Raw genomic sequence first — 19,348 nt, 5'->3', positions numbered from 1 at the left:
CCAAGCCTGCCAAGTCCTATCCCCGGCACCCATGAAGTCGAAGGAGAGCCAGGCATGGAGGGGCGTGCCTTAAATGCCTGCATTGATTCTGGCACTGGCTGGTGGTGCATGCCTTTAGTCCCAGCCCTCAGGAGGCAGAGGCAGGGGATCTCTATGAGCTCAAGACCAACCTGGTCTACAGAGCAAATTCCAGGACAGCCAGGGCTACATAGTGAGACCATTTCTTGAAAAACAAAACAAAACAAAACAACACACACACACACACACACACACACACACACACACACACACACACCTCTCTAGAGATGTCTTGGAAGTTGGAAGTTAAGAGTACTTGCTCCTTTTTTTTTTTTTTTTTTTTTTTGGCTTTTTGAGACAGGGTTTCTCTGTAGCTTTGGAGCCTATCCTGGAACTAGTTCCTTGTAGACCAGGCTAGCCTCGAACTCACAGAGATCCCCTGCCTCTGCTTTCTGAGGGCTGGGACTAAAGGCATGCACCACCATCGCCAGACACACTTGCTACTTTTGCAGAGGACTCAGGGTTGATTCCTAACACCCATACTAGGCAGCTCATAGCTACCTCTAACTCCATCCAGTTTCAAGAGATCCAATGCTCTCTCTGGCTTCCTCAGGCACAAGGCCTACATACATGCAGGCTTGCACACATATACATGCAATTAAAAAACAATCTTGCCAGGCGGTGGTGGTGCACACCTTTAATCCTGGCACTTGGGAGGCAGAGGCAAGCGGATCTCTGTGAGTTCGAGGCCAGCCTAGTCTACAGAGCGAGTTCTAGGATAGCCAGAGCTGTTACACAAGGAAACTCTGTCTCAAAAAAACAAACAAACAAACAAGCTGGGCAGTGGTGGCACATGCCTTTAATCACCAGCACTTGAGAGGCAGAGGCAGGCGGAACTCTGTGAGTTCAAGGCCAGCCTGGTCTACAAGAGCTAGTTCTAGGACTGGCTCCAAAGCAACACAGAGAAACCCTGTCTCATAAAAAAGCAAAAAATGAAAACAAAACAAAAAAAAATGAAAACAAGACAAAAACAAACAAACAAAACCCCAACAATCTTTAAAATACACACACAGCCCCAGTAATAATTAAAGTACTTACGTATCAGAAAGCCAGATGAGAAACTTTTGACCTTGGGACATAGTGTGTGGCTCTTTCAGCCTAAGGGAAGCGAAAGAAGTACGAATCAGGAACACAGGAATGTACCAGCATGATAGAGCAAGACAAATTCAAACTGAAAACAGTACCTAGAGATAGACGGGAGGCAGAGGCAGGAGGATTGCTGTGAGTTCCCAGTCAGTCTGGTCTTCACAGTGAGTTCCAGGACAGAGAGAACTACACAGTGAGAGACCCTGTCTCAAAAACCAAACAATAAATAAATAAAATTTAAAAATACTTGTCAAAGGACAAAAAGAATAGAAATTTGCTTCTGTCTCCACTGGATTTAAACTGACTTACTAACACCAAACAAAGCTAAACAAAACTAATGAAAAATTAATTTACCAGTGCCCTGGTGCTTATCATATCTTATCTTTTGTTTTGACATATCTTTTTTCTTCTGTACTGCTTGTTAAATTTATTATGCGGTAGATTTAATAACAACAGAAGGATGGAGAGACGGCTCAACAGCTAAGAACATTGGCCCATCTCAAAGAGATCCAGGTTCGGTTCCTGGAACCCATATGGCAGCTCACAACTGTCAGTAATTCCATCTCCAGGGGATCTGACAGCCTCTTTGGCCTGTGTAGGTACCAGGCACACATGTGGTGCATAGACATATATTGGTAGAATATCCATCTATACATTAAAAAATTAAATTTTCAACACTCAACCACACTATCCTATGGATTGGCATCACTGGGTCTGGTGTGGTGGTGTCTATCTTTGGTCCTAGCACTAGGGAGGAAGAGACAGGGGCGGGGGAGAATCTGTCTCCGAGTTTAAGGTCAGTCTGGTCTACAAATAAGAGTTCTAGACCAGCCACGGTTAAATAGCGAGGCTCTGTCTATACACACACACACACACACACACAAGTTGGATGCTTTGCTGCTGTTTTCATTTTGATCTGGCTTCCTTTGGGACAAGGTCTTGACTCTGAAGTGCTGGGATTACAGGTATAGCCACTACACCTGACTACTGACGCTTTTTCTTTTTCTTTTTTTTTTTTTTTGAAGATTTATTTATCTATTATGTACCCAAAATTCTGCCTCCATGGATGTCTGCACGCCAGAGAAGGGAGCCAGATCTCATTATAGATGGTTGTGAGCCACCATGTGGTTGCTGGGGATTGAACTCAGGACCTCTGAAGAGCAGCCAGTGCTCTTAACCACTGAGCCATCTCTCCAGTCCCGGATGCTTTTTCTTTTAATGCTGGCTTTGCAGCTTTAATTTCCTTTATGCTTTGCGTATCCTGACCCCCCAGTCTCACTATGTAGCATAAGTTGGTCTTGAACTTGCAATTTCATCCTTTTGAGAGCTAGGGTTACAGAGTGCGGCACTCTGGCGGCCACAGATTTTATTCCTGTTTCTGTATTTGAAGATCTGGACTCTGGGCTTTTAAATGACCTTTCCTAAGAAGAAAGGTCAACCTGGCATTCAAGCCCCACCCTGAGCGCCTCCTTCCAGTTTCTGAGGTGGCCTGGAAATCTCTGCCACACCTCTCCCCTGCCAAGGCTTCTCTGTGCACTCCCAATTTGTCACTTGTCAAACAGGCTTTCCGTGATCCTCAGTTCTCCGTTTCCTGTTTCTATTCTGACTTCTGCTGACAGTCCTGCTGCCCTCTTCTCCCCACTCCTTCCCCGCCCCCCCCCCCGTGTTCTCACACACAGGCTAAGCTGAATGAACTAGAGGGATCATCAGTCTGTTTCCTACCAGCTTGTAGGTTACTGCTGTATACTGCTGCATCGCATCTGGCTTTACATGGGCACACTGGACCGGAACTCAGGTTCTCACGCTTTAGCGGCAGTCACTTTACCCACTGGGCCATCTCCCTAGCAACCGTATGTGGCACCACACTCAGTTTATGCAATTCTGGGATAAAATCTGGGGCATTATGGTTACTAGCCTAGAGCTCTAACAACCAAGCTGCATCTCCACCTCCAATTTTCTTTCTTTTGTTCTGTTTTTATTTTTCCAGACCTGGTTTCTCTGTGGAGTCCTGGCTGTCCTGGAACGTGCTCTGTAGACCAGGCTGGCCTTGAACTCAAAGATCTGCCTGCCTCTGCCTCCGAAGTGTTGGGATCAAAGACCTGGGCCATCACCACTCAGCCTGATTTTTTTTTTTTTAACAGAAACTTTCAGTATAAAGTTTTTTCTAGGGCTGGAGAGATGGCTCAGAGGTTAAGAGAACTGACTGCTGTTCTGGAGGTCCTGAGTTCAATTCCCAGCATCCACATGATGGCTCACACCATCTATAATGAGATCTGGTGCCCAGAACACTGTATATATAATAAATAAATTAAAAAAATAAAGTTTTCTCTAACGTTGGTCCAGATGGAAGAGTCCTGTTCAAAATTTCAGGAACCTAAGGGATTCATACCTCAAATATTAATTACATCACTAAATACAACTCCTAATTATTGTATTAAATGTCCAGGACACTGCACATAATATCAAAACAAATAGAAATAATATTCTAAGTCTTAAGTCATACTCACTGTATATATGTGAGGTATATGTCATGTGTGTTTGTGCAAGTGTGTGTGTGTGTGCACGTGAATGCCAGAGGCTGATAATGTGGAATCTTTCTTGATCGTTTTTCATGATCTTTTTTTTTTCCCTTTGAGACAGGGTCTCTCTCTCTAGACCTTGAGTTCACTGGCTCGGCCTAGCAGGCTGAGCAGTGAGCTCTAGGAATTTGTGTGTCTATTGTCTATGTCTATGAGCTGCAGATGGATGCTGCTGTACCCTAATTTTAAAAGGGTGTTAGGTCCTCAAGCTTGCCCAGCGGGCATTTTACCAACAGAGCCATCTCCTTGGCCCTTGCAATCACAGTGCTTCTGCATCCCATGTTTGTCCCTATAGAGTGCACTGAGCTATCTAGAGGACGTGGTGCTCCAGTGGAGACAGGAACAAGCTAAACACTTCAGTAATGAATGGTCAGAATCTTTCAGCGCAGCAGATGGAAACGACTTCTTTGCAGACAAGTGTTTTCTGAGCAGGGTGGAGCGTGCATGCCTGAAATCCCAACACTCTAGAGGCTGGGTAATAGAACTGCCATGAGTTTAAAGACGCCTGGGCTACACCAATGAGATGTGCGTGTGTGCATGTGAGTGAAAAGGTATTTTCAATTGTTTTGTCTAAGAAGTATCCATGGAGACTTTTATCAAATATAATTGAGAACTGATAAAGTAAAAAGTTCATCACTGAGGATCTCAAACAGTGAGAACGGCCTGCAACAGGAGCTAATCAGAATAGGGGACACGGGCCATCAAGATGGCTCAGCGAGGTGCTTGCTACCAACTCTGATGACCCACATGGTAGGAGAGAGAACTGATTGCTGATGGTTGCCCTCTGGCCTCTGTAAGATTTTAGACAATTCTGAAGCCATTTCTGACAATTCCAAACCCTCTCAGCCTCTGTGCCTCAGTGCTTCCCTTCCTCCCCTGGGAACCAAGGACCTAACAGCTACACATGCACGTACTCAGTTCCTGAACAATTACCCATACACGTATGTTTTGACTCAGTCCCCTGGGAAACGGGGGTCAAAATGACCTCTTACCTCATCTGATCTGACAATAGTTCTCCAGTCAATTATTGGTATTAGCCCTTTTCGAACAAGCCAATTATAATGGTCAAGGAACAACCCCTCTTGTTTTTATGGGGCCTTCTCCTTTAAAAGTAGACTGTACCAGCTAGTCGGGGTCTCTCGGCTTCCTGAGTGCTGAGGGACCCTGTCATGACATAATTAATAAAATCCTCATGCTTTTGCATCGGCTGTGGTATATGAGGTGGTCTCTGGGGGTGACTCCTTCTCGGTTTGGACACTAGAGTCCAACAGCCTCTACATGTGTGGTTGGGATTATGGGGTTGAGGAAATGGCTCAGACAGTTTAAGTGCACGCAAGCACAATGACCTGAGTCTGACCCCCAGCGCCCACACTAAAGGTGCACTTTGTAATCCTGCTGCAGGGAAGGTGGAGACAGGCGGATGCCTTGGGCAAGCTGGCAACTAGAATAATCCCTGAGCCCCAGGTCGTAGTCAAGAGACCCTGCCTCAAAAATAAAGTGGACAGCTCCTGAGGAACAATGTCAGAGGTTAACCCCCCCCTGAGGAACAATGTCAGAGGTTAACCCCCCCCTGAGGAACAATGTCAGAGGTTAGCCCCCCCCACCTGAGGAACAATGTCAGAGGTTAGCCCCCACCTGAGGAACAATGTCAGAGGTTAACCCCCCCCTGAGGAACAATGTCAGAGGTTAGCCCCCCCCCCACCTGAGGAACAATGTCAGAGGTTAACCCCCCCCCCGAGGAACAATGTCAGAGGTTAACCCCCCCCCGAGGAACAATGTCAGAGGTTAACCCCCCACCTGAGGAACAATGTCAGAGGTTAACCCCCCCCCTGAGGAACAATGTCAGAGGTTAGCCCCCCCCACCTGAGGAACAATGTCAGAGGTTAACCCCCCCCTGAGGAACAATGTCAGAGGTTAATCCCCCACCTGAGGAACAATGTCAGAGGTTAATCCCCCACCTGAGGAACAATGTCAGAGGTTAGCCCCCCCCCCCGAGGAACAATGTCAGAGGTTAACCCCCCCCTGAGGAACAATGTCAGAGGTTAGCCCCCCCACCTGAGGAACAATGTCAGAGGTTAACCCCCCCCCCCCGAGGAACAATGTCAGAGGTTAGCCCCCCCACCTGAGGAACAATGTCAGAGGTTAACCCCCCCCTGAGGAACAATGTCAGAGGTTAACCCCACACACACAAAGAAAATATGATCTAATGGTATTAGGAAGCTTTTGATATCAGAATTCTTTTTTCTGTGGGAGACTGAACCAAGGGTTTCACATTTGCTAGCAAGAGCTCAACCACTAAAATATATCCTAAGTTCCACAAACATCTATTAATTTCCTGAAAATATTGCTAATATATTCCTTGAAAATTTCATACATGTACTTTGATCACATTCTTCCCCGTCCCCATTCCCTTTGGACCATTTCTTCCTTCCACTAAACCCCGTCTTATGTTCATGCTCCGTCTATTTTTAAGCTCAGTTTAGTTAGGGTTGCTTACGTGAGCTTGGGAGTGGAGTCACTAGAGCAGGGACAAGGTAGCTATAGCATGGAGGAACGACGACCCTCTCCCCAGAAGCTGTCAGCTGCCTATAGTTGGGGTGGGAAGGTCTATTTTTTTTAATTGTTGATATTTACTTTAGTCTGTTTTCCTGTAGCTATAATAAAGGGTCAGAGGCTGGGTTCTTTACCTAAAAAGAGGTTCCCACAGTTCTAGAGGCACAAAGCACAGCACTGGTATTGGTTTGCTTCTTGTAAGGGCTTTAGGGCTGCAGGAAAGCAGTGGATGCTTGCAGAAGGGAGGCGCTCGGATGTGCGGAGAAGCAGCCGAAGGAAACAGGGCAACACTCATTCCCACAAGAAAGGAATCCATCTCCCTAAATTATCTAATCACCTCCTAGGGATTCTACCACCACTCAGCACAGATGAGAGCAAACCCAAGTTTAGTGGGCTAAGCCCCGTGTGAATTAGAGTGAAGATCAAGGTTAGAGCTGGGAGAATCCACCCACACCCAGCACCTAGAGTCAAGCCACAGTGATGGGGATGACCAGAAACCTTCCGTGAGCACTCAGTAATGGGGGACTGGTAAAATGCATAAGGACTTACTTCAGGATGATAGAAGGCATTGGAATTTCAAAAAACTGTTCTCGAATGGGCACAAAGGGCAAGAGGCCGGTGAAGAAAAGGCCAAGGATGAGCAGCACACGCTGCAGGCTGAAGAGTGTAGGAATATCTGAGTTCTGAAACACAAACAATGCTGGATGTTACTTTAGTAAACAGGACCATTTTATAAACCTCAGAACATATTTCCCAGACTATATGTTGATAACTCTTGCAGACACTTTCTGAATTATAAATATTCATTACAATACCAACTCAGAAATAGCTAGTCCATAATCCATAAGTACTGATCTACTTTGGAGCCCTGTGGAGCAGTGGATGCCGCTGAAGCCTCTCTGGGACTTTTGTAACATGTGGGTCTGTTGGTTACACATGAACGAGAGACTAGGAGGAACACACCAAAACAACAGCAAAAAAAGAAATGAAGCTGATTCCCGTTAAAAATGCACAGCTCATGCTGGGCAGTGGTGGCGCACGCCTTTAATCCCAACACTTGGGAGGCAGAGGCAGGCGAATCTCTGTGAGTTCGAGCAGCCTGGTCTACAAGAGCTAGTTCCAGGACAGGCTCCAAAGCTACACTGAGAAACCCTGTCTCAAAAAACAAAACAAACAAAAAAAAATGCACAGTTCATCGGGTGGTGGTGGTCGTGCACGCCTTTAACCCCAGCACTAGGGAGGTAGAGGCAGGCGGATCTCTGTGAGTTTGAGGTCAGTCTCATCTACAGAGTGACTTCCAGGACAGTTAGGACTATCTAGAAAAACCCTGTCTCAAAAACCAAAATGACAACAACAAAAACAAAACAAAACAAACCGACAAAAAGAGCATCTAGAGCGCACACAGGCACATCAGTATCGCTGCGGAGAAGTCACTGTTCTGCCCTGTTATGGATCGAGTAGGGAACATAAAGTATAGCACTGTGTACCGCACACCCAGCACAGGGGAGGCCTGATCAGGATGGGCCACACAACAGATGCAGCCTAATCAACCATCCTGAAGTTCAGGAGGGCACTGACTCTTCAGAGGCTTTGAAAGCCCCAAGCCTCAGGAAGGCCCTGGATGGTCAGCTTTCTGAGCCCCGCCCCACCCTACCCCGCCACCTCGACTTTACAGAGGGTCTTTTTCTTTGTAGCTTGCTGCTACCTGGGGGCACTTCTGACCTTTCCTGTCTTTTAATTCTTTAGCAGGCAGAGAAAAAAAACAACCCAGTCAAGGACCCCCCCCACCCCCGCCCCGGACTGTATCACAACAAACTTAAGCTGCCAGATGCAGTCCGCCATCTAGAGCAGCTTCTGGTTGGCTCCTTCCAAGCACACGTGAGCTGCGAGAGGAGCGGGTCTTGCCGACTCCTGTTCCTGTGAGCCAGACATAGAGCTGGCATCCCGGGTGTCCGAAGCTTACCTCTTTGTAGCACTTTTCTACAATTTCAGAGCTGGCATTGCCCCACACTGTTAGGTGCTCTCTCTTATACTGCTTCACCAATTCTGAGACCTACACAGGAAAATTCAAAATTTTACACATATGCCTACGTGTAAACCCACCTCTATCATTTTACTTTGAAAATGGGTTACAATCAATTATCTGCCAATAGATAGTATAATATTGTGGAAAAACTGGTGAGTAAACTGAGACTGTTTTATGAAATGCAAAATTATTTACAATCACCACTCTAAAGTGTATTAGAACAGGACTATTCAGTAATCTGACATAAACGAATCCCGAGTGAAACAACTTAAGACTGGTAGTCAATTACAGAAATGTCAGGATGGCTGGATCCATCCCGGACCGGGACAGGCCAGCTCACTCTGAAAACAGGGCATAGGAAAGTTTCGAGGTGACCTTTATGGGCATGACTTTAGACAGTGCCGAGTCCCAGAGATCCAGTTTCCTAGATCACTATCGGCCTCTCACCTACTCCAGCCTTAGTTTTTGAAATCAAACAATGCTGATCCCCGAAGTATCGCGTTTCCTTGCACACTAACAATCTGTCACATACCCTGACCTTACTGAGGCGCTGTCCCTACCGTACCTTCTTGATCAGCACATTGTTGTTGACTTTGATGTCGATGTTAATGGGGGTCTCAGGAAAGGCCTCAAACACCTCCTTCAACAGTGGAATGCGGTTATCTTTTCCTTCACACTTGCATGCTGAGAAAATAAGATTTTTTAAATGGTAACTTCCATTGTTAAAGGAGAACTCTTCCTTAATGGTTGGAATGTATAGTACATGTGCATGACAAAATAAGACCAAGTATAAAGGAAAGAAAGGTCATATGAAATATAACACAGACAAGTCATCGTGAGCACTTGGTAGTTTCCTTCTTTCCTTGCACCTTTTTTTAGCCTGTTAGTTTTATGTTATACTTTTAAATTTTGATTTCAATTTTTATCTTATTTTTGTTGTTTTTTGAAACAGGATTTCTCTGTGCAGCCCCAGCCGACCTGGAACAACTTCTGTCTATCAGGCTGGCCTTGAACTCTCAGAGATCTGCCTGCCTCTGCCTCAAGTGCTGGGATTATGCCACCATGCCCAGCTGTGATTTCAATTTTTAAAGTGATTACTAGAGTCACATGAAGACTGTAAGAAACAGTACACAGATCTACACACTCTTGGTCCAGCTTGCCCAATGGCAACGTCTTGCAAAACCATACACCATACAAATACTGATTGATACAATCCACCGATGCTATTTTCTCATTGGCTTCTTCTTGCCTTTTGCTTTATGCTGCTTGGAATAATGCCAGGGTCTCACACATTATAGGCATCTCTCTACCACTGAGCTACATATGCCCTGCTGATTTTTTTTTTTTTTTGAGACAGGATTTCTCTGTAGCTTTGAAGCCTGTCCTGGAACTTGCTCTTGTAGACCAGGCTGGCCTTGAACTCACAGAGATCCACCTGCCTCTGCCTCCCAAGTGCTGGGACTAAAGGCACGCGTGACCACTGCTTGGGTCAAATGAAAAACAAACAACCCAGAACAAAACCAAACAAACAAATCTTGGGATGGATATCTAGCACTTATACAAATGAGTTTAAATTTATCACAGACTATATAAATCATTTAAAAATCCCTATTTTTAAAAAGGAAAAACTTGGGCTGGAGAAATGGTTAGAAGAATTTGCTGCTTTTGCAAAGGACCTAAGTTGGTTCCCAGCACCCACATGGTGGCTCACAACCATCCCTAACGCCAGTTCCGGGAGTCCTGATCCCTCTTCTGAACTCTCAAAGCACCAGGCATGTAGTGCACATGCATACATAAAGGGAAAACATTTATACACATAAAAAATAAATCTAAAAATCATTCTTTAATGTAGAAAACTTAGGCTATGAATGCAGAGCAGTTGGTAGTGTTTGTCCAGCATGAGGCGGTGGGTTAGACACCCCCAGCACCGCCTAAACTGGTCACAGTGGTGAATGCCTGTAATCCCAGCACTTGTGGTGGCACACGCCTTTAACCCCAGCATTAGGGAAGCAGAGGCAGGTGGATTTCTGTGAGTTGGAGGCCAGTCTGGTCTACAGAGAGAGTTCTACCAACAGCCAGGACTACACAGAGAAACCCTGTCTTGGGGTGGGAAGAAGTTGCTGTGGTCATGGTGTCTCTTCACAGAAAAAGAAACCCTAACTAAAACAGCGCCACATGTTTGCAACTCCAGCACTTAGGAGGCTGAGGCAGGAGGACTGCTATGACTTCATAGCCAACATGTATGACAGCTAGTCTGAATTACACATCAATATCTTTGTTAGAGACGTAGAAGTGAAAACACACAAAGAGAAGTAGAAAGAAGGGCTGATACAAGGAGTCTTTTAGTATCTCCGGGTATTACATTTAATGTCAAAATCACTAATATCTAGTAAATCTGCTTTTTATTTTTAAAAATCCCTATTTACGCATTTGTGTGTGGGTGTTGGGTCCCCTGGAACTGGAGTTAAAAGTGTCACACATGGTTACTGGGAACTGAATCCCAGTCCTCTGAAGGGGCAATATATACTTTCAACTGCTGGGCATCTCTTCATCCCCTATAGTTTATTTCTTTCTTAAAGCTAATTTAAACTGATTTCTGTTACTAACAACCTAAAAATTGTAGGCATGATACCCTAGTTCTGTGATATTAAAGCAGTACCTACTGGCTGCATGGGGATACTTAAATTTAAAATACTTAGCCAGGCAGTGGTGGCACAGGCCTTTAATCCCAGCACTCAAGAGGGAGAGACAGGCAGATCTCTGAATTCGAGGACAGCCTGGTCTACAGAATGCGTTCCAGGACAGCTAGGGCTACACAGAGAAACCCTGTCTCACAAACCAGAAACGAACAAAATTAATAATAAAAATAATGATAGCTTCACATATGCCAGGTGCCATGGTGCATGCCTGTATTTTAGTCCTTGGGAGGTGGGCAGGATCAAGAGTTCGAGGTCAGCCTGGGCTGCTCAAGATCATGCCAAGGGACACAACAGAGGCAGGCCACAGCTGCTGTGACTCCCTGTCAATGTGCCTGCGCCAGAACAAGAAAGAGCAGAGCAACTCAGCGAAGGGAAAGCACTGAGATGATTGATGGGCGTTCTGCTGCTACCAGTAAGCGAAGGGAGGGCGGTGGCAAAAGCAGAAACAGGCAAACGAGAAAGAGGAACCCGGAGCTTTGTGTCCAACCCTCTCCAGTGCTCCTGCAGTCAGTCCCCACGATGGGTACGTGCGTAGCACTCACAGGTCCCAGCACCAAGGGCATTCCCTCTGCCCTGAGTCTGCAGTGGGTCCCCTTTGTGTTTCCTCCCCTTCAAGCAGACGCCCCCCAACCTCCCAAGTACATTAGGGGGAGTGAGGGGGTTACTCCTCCCCAGAGATTTTTATTCCTGTCAGGCACACTCCAAAGTAGCTTTATAATTAAAACACATTTTTAGATTTATTCTTTAAGTGCATTAGTGTTTTTCCTACATATATATGTGCTCCACATGCATGACAGTGCCCTCGGAGGTCAGAGGCTACCTGATCTTCGGAAACTGGAGTTACAGATGGTAGAAAGCCACCATACAGGTGCCGGGAAGTGAACTCCATCCAGTCTTCAAGGGCACCAAGCACTCAGAATAGCTGAGTCATCTCTTCAGCCACTCATTTTTTTTTTTAAATTCAGTTTCTCAGTTGTGCTAGTCATATCTTAAACTCAACAAACATGTGTGGCTATTGGCTGTCTCATATCAGAGCAAAGAAACACAGAATGTTCCCATCCCTAACTACAGAAGGTTCTATTTGGACAGTGATAGTCTAGTCTTCTATGTTCGGAAAACTCACATTCAAGTGAATTGCCATGAGGCGATAACTATTCATCTCCAAGTAAGATATACTCAAGGGAAACAGAAAATGGTCCAACAGATAAAACTAACGTTAGACAAAACAAACGATATATAGAGTTGAGTATCCCAGCACTCAGGAAGCTAAGGAAAGAGGATCTCGTTTAAAGTCAGCCTGGACTGCAGAGAGACCAGAAAGCATGGGATGGCCCAGTAGGGCCTAAAAGCCTGGGCTGTTGAAACTTGCTATGGACTAGGCTCAGAGACCAACCTACTTCTGCCTGGCCCAAACTTTCAATAGTCTACAATTAACTGATTAATAGTCTACAATACAAATAAAAGCGTTTTTGTTTGTTTTTATTCTTGAGCTTGGTGGCCCAACCTTTTAATCCCAGTACCGAGGAAGCAGAGGCAAGTGGATCTTTATGAGTTTGAAGCCAGCCTGGACAACACAGTAAGACCTTGTCTCAAAAAAACAAAACAAACAAACAAACAAAAAAAAACTAAAAAAAAAATTCCTACAGTTTTCTGAAACCTGAGCAGCTGCTTTTTTTTTTTTTTTTTTTTTTTTTTTTTTTTTTTTGATAACAGTCACAGCGAAGGAGAGAATGGTCTATTTGAGCACTAGCTGGGTAAGGTGGAAAGAATGTCAAGTTCTAGCCCAGCCCTTTACTTGTTACAGGACCTTGATCAAGTTAATCTCCTCCGTGACTTCAGTTTCCTTCTCCATGGAGGAGAGGGTTAGGTGGTGTCAGAGGTCTCTCCGCATCCACAAGTGACTTTATGAGGAGAGAGATCGGGATGCCTCCTCCCATCAGTGCCAGGATGATAGGTTATAGGCCTGTACCCTCACATTCCTTCAGTGCTGCACACACTCCACAGGCTGCGAAGTTCCAGTCCCAAAGGGCTTTTCCTTTGTTTTGTCTTTAAAAGAATCCTTTAACTCTCTGAAGCCTTGCCAGGTGTGATGGTGCACACCTTCAATCCCAGCACTCCAGACACAGAGTCTAGTGGAACTCTGTGAATTTGAGAACAGCCTGCTCTATATAGTGAGTTCTAGGCCAGATAATAATAATAATAATAACAACAACAACAATAATAAAATTCATGGTGTTGGCTGTGCTCTATAGAGGAAAAAAGCAAAAACATTCAAAATCTATTTTCAGCATTTAAAACTGAACAGAGTTGCTAGGCTTGGCAGCACACACCTTTAATCCCAAAACTTAGGGGGCAGACGCAGGTGGATGTCTGTGAACTTGAAGCCAGCCTGGTCTACAGAGTGAGTTCCAGAACAGCCAGGGCTACAAAGAGAAACCCTGTCTTGAAAGAGCATTTCCTCAAATCAATATAGATTAAAGATATTTAAGTGAAGACAAATCAAACACATGTTTGATTGAAACATGCTTTACAAATAGATGGTTTTCATTCTTATTCGATTATTATTTTTTATTCTATTTTAATTTATCTCTGTGTCTGTAAGAACATGTGTGTTTCCTGTGGGGGCTGGAGAAGGCCGGAGGAGGCCAGAGGAGGCATCAAATTCCCCGAAGCTAGAGGTAGGCAGTTGTGAGCAAACCAATGGGGGTGTTGGGAACCAAACTCAAAAAACTAAAAATAATAAATAAATAGTAAATAAATAAATGCTACTTTAAAAATTTTAACAAGTGTATCAGAATCAAGTTCCAGAATCAGAAAGGATCTACAAGAGGCCCTTCCTTTTCTTTCTTTCTTTCTTTCTTTCTTTATTTTTTTTTTTTTTTGGTTTTCTGGTTTTTTGAGACAGGGTTTCTCTGTAGTTTTGAAGCCTGTCCTGGAACTAGCTCTTGTTGACCAGGCTGGTCTCGAACTAACAAAGATCCGCTTGCCTCTGCCTCCTGAGTGCTGGGATTAAAGGTGTACGCCACCACCGTCTGGCTTAAGAGGCCCTTTCTATTCATTTATTTACTTATTTATTCTTCATTCTATTTCTAATGGCCAGCTACTATAAGTACCGGCAATGCCATCAGACTTGAGCTTTACAAGTACATAAGAAGCAGTCATCAAGCATGGTGGCTCGATTCTCCAACCCCCACCCCTCTGCAGGCTGAGGCCGGTCTGGGACAGATAGCAAATTCAAGATACAGTCTGAGACTATCATAGCGCACACACACCCTGCTCTACATCCACACCCTTAAAAGTAAAAGGTATCTCCAATAATCTAAATTCATATAATTATTATGGTATTCAGGCTTCAATTAGCTGTCAAGTGACTTTAAACTAAGTGATATAGTTCAATCTTCAGGCCAAATAGTCTTAGAATCAGACAGTCATCAAAGTTTTAGACTTGCAGGTCAGAGATCAGGTTAGAGGACAATACCATTAGCAAGAAACTACTACGATTCTCAACAGAAATGAATATACTTCAATGTCAGCATTTAAACCATAAAAAAGAAAGGTTACCTCTCTGAAAGGGGACATCCAGTTTGCAAAGGTAAGGTGGGAGCTCCTTAAAAAGATATGATGAAAAAATAGTTAGCTCTCAGAAACAAAAAGGACTTTGGTGGTTCACATGACATAAAGATTTAGTTTCTCTAAAAAAGATTAAGATGTAGCATACATTTAAACACAGCATCCTTCAGCTTTCCAGAGGCAAAGTCATGATAGAATTACTTAGACACCACCTACAAGAAATCTGGAAGACTTAAATTTATTGTATGTTTTTTTAAGTTTTTGCCTCCTCACATTTTTTAAAGATTTTTAAATTTTTTTAAATTATGTGTAGGTGTGTGTGTGTGTGTGTGTGTGTGTGTGTGTGTGTGTGTGTGTGTGTAGATGACCTTGAAGGCAAGAGGGAAAGAAGTGCTGGATACCCCAGAACTAACTGGCTGATGTGAGGGCTAGGAACTGAATTCAAGACCCTCCAAAACAGTAGTATATGCTCCTAACTGCTGAGACATCTCTCTGGGCCCTAAATTTGTATTATTATTATTGTTGTTGATGTTGTTTTGGACGATGATGATGATGATGAGACAGGGTCTCTCTGTGTAGTCCTAGCTGTCCTAGAACTTGCTCTGTAGACCAGGCTGGCCTCAAACTCAGAGATCCACCTGCCTCTGTCTCCTGTGTGGTGCGATTAAAGGTTGTGTGTCACCAGGTCAGGCAGAGGCACAACTTTGAGTGCTGTGATTATAGGCATTCGCCCTCACACCCACTACATTACAGAATTTGAAACACAACATACATAATTAATAGTGAATATAAAACTGTAGAAAACCAACAGACTATAGCATAGTAATGTCAAGTTTCCTCAGGGGACAGAAGCAGACACTAGTCTTAGTGTGCACTGTTGTGACCATTAGGTAGACTGTATGATTTGAACTGTTTCGTTACTTTTATCTAGCATGTGTGTGAGCCTGAGTGTACCGCGGTGCATTCACACAGTGTAGAGAGCACACGCAGGAGTCAGCTCTCTCCTTCCATGAGAGTTTCCAGGGATAGAACTCACGACTGTCAGGCTTGGCCTCCGAATGCCTTTAGCCACTGAGCCATCTTGCTGGCCCAGATGCTTTCCCTTTCATTAAATTTCTTTCATATAATCGGATTTTTAAAAGACTCTAAGCGTGGGCACCATGTGTGCCACAGCACACACGGAGGTCAGAAGAGAACTTCTGGAAATTGGGGTTCTCTTTCCACTTGTTTAGAAGTAGGGTCTCCTCTGGAGTTTCTGTTGCTCTGCATGCTTGGGGCTAACTACCTCCTATCTCGTGGTCGGCGTGCTGGGATCACAGACACACGGCACTTCATTTTTTCTTTCCTTTCACCTGGCTTCTTTTTCTTTTTCTTTTTAAATATATGGTATGCAGATTATTCTTAAAGATTTATTTATTTATTAAATATACAGCATTTTGCCTGCATGTGTACCCCAGAAGAGGGCACCAGATCTCATTATTGATGGTTATAACCAATCAATGATGGCTTATAACCATCAATAATGAGATCTGGGAATTGAATTCAAGATCTCTAGAAGAAGAGTCAGTGCTCTTAACTACTGAGCTATCTCTCCAGCCCCTTCACCTGGCTTCTTGATCTGGGCTCTGGAGATCAAACTCAGGGTGTCTGCCTTTCCTGGCAATCACCTTTCTCTGCTCAGCTATCTCACTGGCCCTTTAACAGACTTTTAAATGATGCTTTCCTACACTGGAAGGCTAAAACTAACTCCTATGTTAAATGTGACTCAAATACACAACTTGATTGGCAATGTAGTTTCACATTTGATGATGTATAATTTTATCAAAATATTTATGTAAGTAATTTTGGGGTGGAGATATAACACAGTTGGCAGAGTGCTTGCTAGTGTGTCTCTGAGGTCCTGGGATCTATCTTCAACACCCGCGTAAACTGGCATGGTGGTTGTGGTAGTTTGAGTGTTATCGGCCCCCATAATCCCACAGGGAGTAGTGCTATCAGGTGTGGTTTTTCTTGGAGTGGGCATGGCCTTGTTGGAGGAAGTGTGCCACTATGGGGGCAGACTTTGAGATTTCCTCACGCTACCGCCCAGTGTCTCAGTCGGCTTCCTGGGGCCTGAGAGAGGCAGAACTCTCAGCTACTCCTCCAGCACCATGTCTGTCTGCATGCCACCATGTTCCCTGTCATGATGATAATGGACTGAACCTCTGAAACTGTAAGCCAGCAACCACGATTAAATGTATTCTTTATAAGAGTTGCTGTAGTCATGGCCTCTCTTCGCAGTAATAGAAATCTTAACTACAGCAGTGGTGTATACCGACAATCCTAGCAACTGGGAAGTGAAAGCAGGATTATCAGAAATTCACGACTATCCACAGCTCCACAGGGAGTTCATGGCCAGCCTGGGCTATATGAGACTCTGTCTAAAGGAAGAGATGAAGCACTGGAACCACACAAATTCTTTGCTGCATGCCAAGATACTTTAACACCTTTTTCCCTTTTCACTTATTTTAATCACTGTCATTCCTTAGGGATTTCGTTGTTTGGGTGGTTTGGGTTTTGTTTGCTTCTTTTCTATTTTATAAGTATTTTGCCTGCATGGATGCCTGTGCACCACTTACATGTCTGATACCTACAGAGGCCCACAAAGTGTGTTGGATCCCCTGGAACTGGAGGTACAGGCAGTTGTGAGGTACCATGTGGGTGCTGCGAACAGAAACAGGGTCCTCTAGAAGAGCAGCCAGTGCTCTCAACCGTGGAGCCATCTCTTCAGTTCCTGTTCGTTTGAGACAGGAGCCCAGGCTGGCCTCAAGCTTTGGACAAGCATGCTTCCCAAGTGCTAGGATTACAGCTGTGAGCCATAAAATCAGCCTATCATCATCATTTGCAAAAGTTATTTATTGTAGTGACATCTGGCTCTTTTCTGCCTTAAATATTTTAGTCCGACACATAATGCCATTCGTTTATTTTTACTTACACAGTATTTGAGGTCAGAGACATTGACATTGATCCCAGTCGACCTCTTCAGATTCGCATCGTGCGACACTACAACTTGTTCATCTTTTGTGATATGGCAGTCCAGTTCCAACATATCAGTTCCGATGGTAACTGCACTGGAGACACAGCAGAGAAACGGCACTGTGAAAACCGATGAACATTTACTTTACACGTATCAGAGACAAACACTCTGATTTTAAAATCCAGGCCATCCCACAACAGTAGCTCAACCACATTTATCATCACTCATCAAAGTGATGCTATAACCTTAGAGTAAATTATTAAAATGTTGTGGCTTATAGTAAGTGAATCATGTTGTCTCTTCCAAAGCAGCTATGGTTAATTCTGGCATTTCAATACAGTGGGGAAAATACCTGACCAGAAACTAAGAGATTTGGGGTGGCAATTCCTGACACATTAGTAAAACTTGGGGTAAGTAGACTTTCCTCTTATGGTGTATTTCCACACCTATAACATGAAATTATTAAGAAATAAGACAAATACGGCTGCTTTTAGCATCTTCAGGATGATCCTCTTAGGCGGTGTGGTGGTAAAGTCCTGTAATCTCAGCACTGGGGAGAGGAGGGAGGAGGACAGCAGAGTGTAAAGTAAAACTAAAACTCCACTGATGGATTCCAACCGGAGGGAGATCTAGGAAACATCAGTAAAGGAAGAGAAGAACCAGGTGAGCTGGTGCAGTCTGTGATCCCAGAACTCGGGAGTGTGGCAGGGTAAGAAGTTCAAGGTCATCCTCAGCTATGGTGGGTGAAGTTCAGGGACAGCAAAAAAAAAAAAAGGAAGGGAAGAGAAAGGAAGGAGGAAAGGAATGAGTGAATGAATGAATCTGGAAAATAATACATGAACAAAAGAATTTGTCAAAGACATAGAATGATAACAATGAGAATAAGTAGAAATCTTAGAGATAAAATTCAATCACTAAACTTGAGCATGTAACAAAGTTTCAGAGTCACATCAATGAAGAATCATGGATGAGACTTTGCACAGAATAGGGTATCTCACTAACAAGGATTTACAAATGGCTAGTAAGTGAACAAACAGACATTCAACAGCAAAACCACTAGGAAAGGCTAGATAAAGTAGCTCACACCTGAAATCCCAGCACTGAAGAAGCTGAGGCAGGTGAATGCCCCCAGTTTGAGTCCAACCCAGGATATACAGTGAGTTCTAGATCAGCCTCACTGTGAGACCTGTTGAGGTAGGCTCACACAGCAAACAGTTTAGTGAACAGGCTGTACTTGGCTTAGGGGAAGCACAGCAAGCCCACTCTTCTAATTCATTTGGAAGTCTAGGTACTTTGCCTGAAAATTGCTACACACACACACACACACACACACACCCCTCCGAATGACACACCTAGTAGAACATTCTCCAGTCCCTACTTGTGCTGGGCTACATGTATATCCCCTTTGAATAAGTTTCTCTTCCTCTTAATGACCATCAAACTTGGGCAGCTTCTATTCAAATCTATCCATGCTACGTCAGGATACAGGGAAGACTGAGCCGGAACTTGCTCTGAGTGCATGTGCAATAAGGCAGAACTGTATCCTCAAGTGAATTTTTTCAGGGGAATCTCATATTTGTCATCTGTGCATATGATCAAAATCAGATGACTAGCCAGACATGGTAGCACATATCTCTAATCCCAAGCAGTCCACTCAGGAGGAAGAGGCAGGAGGATCTCTGTGAGTTCAAGGCCAGCCTGGTCTATACAGTGAGCTGCAGGACAGCCAGTACTATATGGA

The 19,348-nt window shown here is 44.3% G+C and overlaps 1 protein-coding gene across 1 annotated transcript in view; it reads right to left on the bottom strand.

Moving 5' to 3' along the window:
- The window catches only part of Gdpd1 (glycerophosphodiester phosphodiesterase domain containing 1), a 33,884-nt gene that overhangs the window by 3,683 nt on the left and 10,853 nt on the right, over positions 1 to 19,348 (bottom strand). Inside the window, exons 3-8 of the mRNA XM_048446785.3 lie at positions 17,566 to 17,701; positions 14,583 to 14,628; positions 8,888 to 9,006; positions 8,260 to 8,349; positions 6,846 to 6,979; positions 1,117 to 1,176 (exon numbers count right to left, since the gene is read on the bottom strand). Of these exons, the coding sequence (XP_048302742.2) occupies positions 1,117 to 1,176; positions 6,846 to 6,979; positions 8,260 to 8,349; positions 8,888 to 9,006; positions 14,583 to 14,628; positions 17,566 to 17,701 (585 nt within the window). The remainder of the gene's footprint in view (positions 1 to 1,116; positions 1,177 to 6,845; positions 6,980 to 8,259; positions 8,350 to 8,887; positions 9,007 to 14,582; positions 14,629 to 17,565; positions 17,702 to 19,348) is intronic.

This window comes from Myodes glareolus, chromosome 9 (assembly GCF_982192425.1).
Source record: "Myodes glareolus chromosome 9, mMyoGla1.1, whole genome shotgun sequence".
Classification (NCBI taxonomy): Eukaryota; Metazoa; Chordata; class Mammalia; order Rodentia; family Cricetidae; genus Myodes; species Myodes glareolus.
The sequence above is the reverse complement of the archived record's forward strand: the minus strand, read 5'-3'. Positions and strand labels throughout refer to the sequence as shown.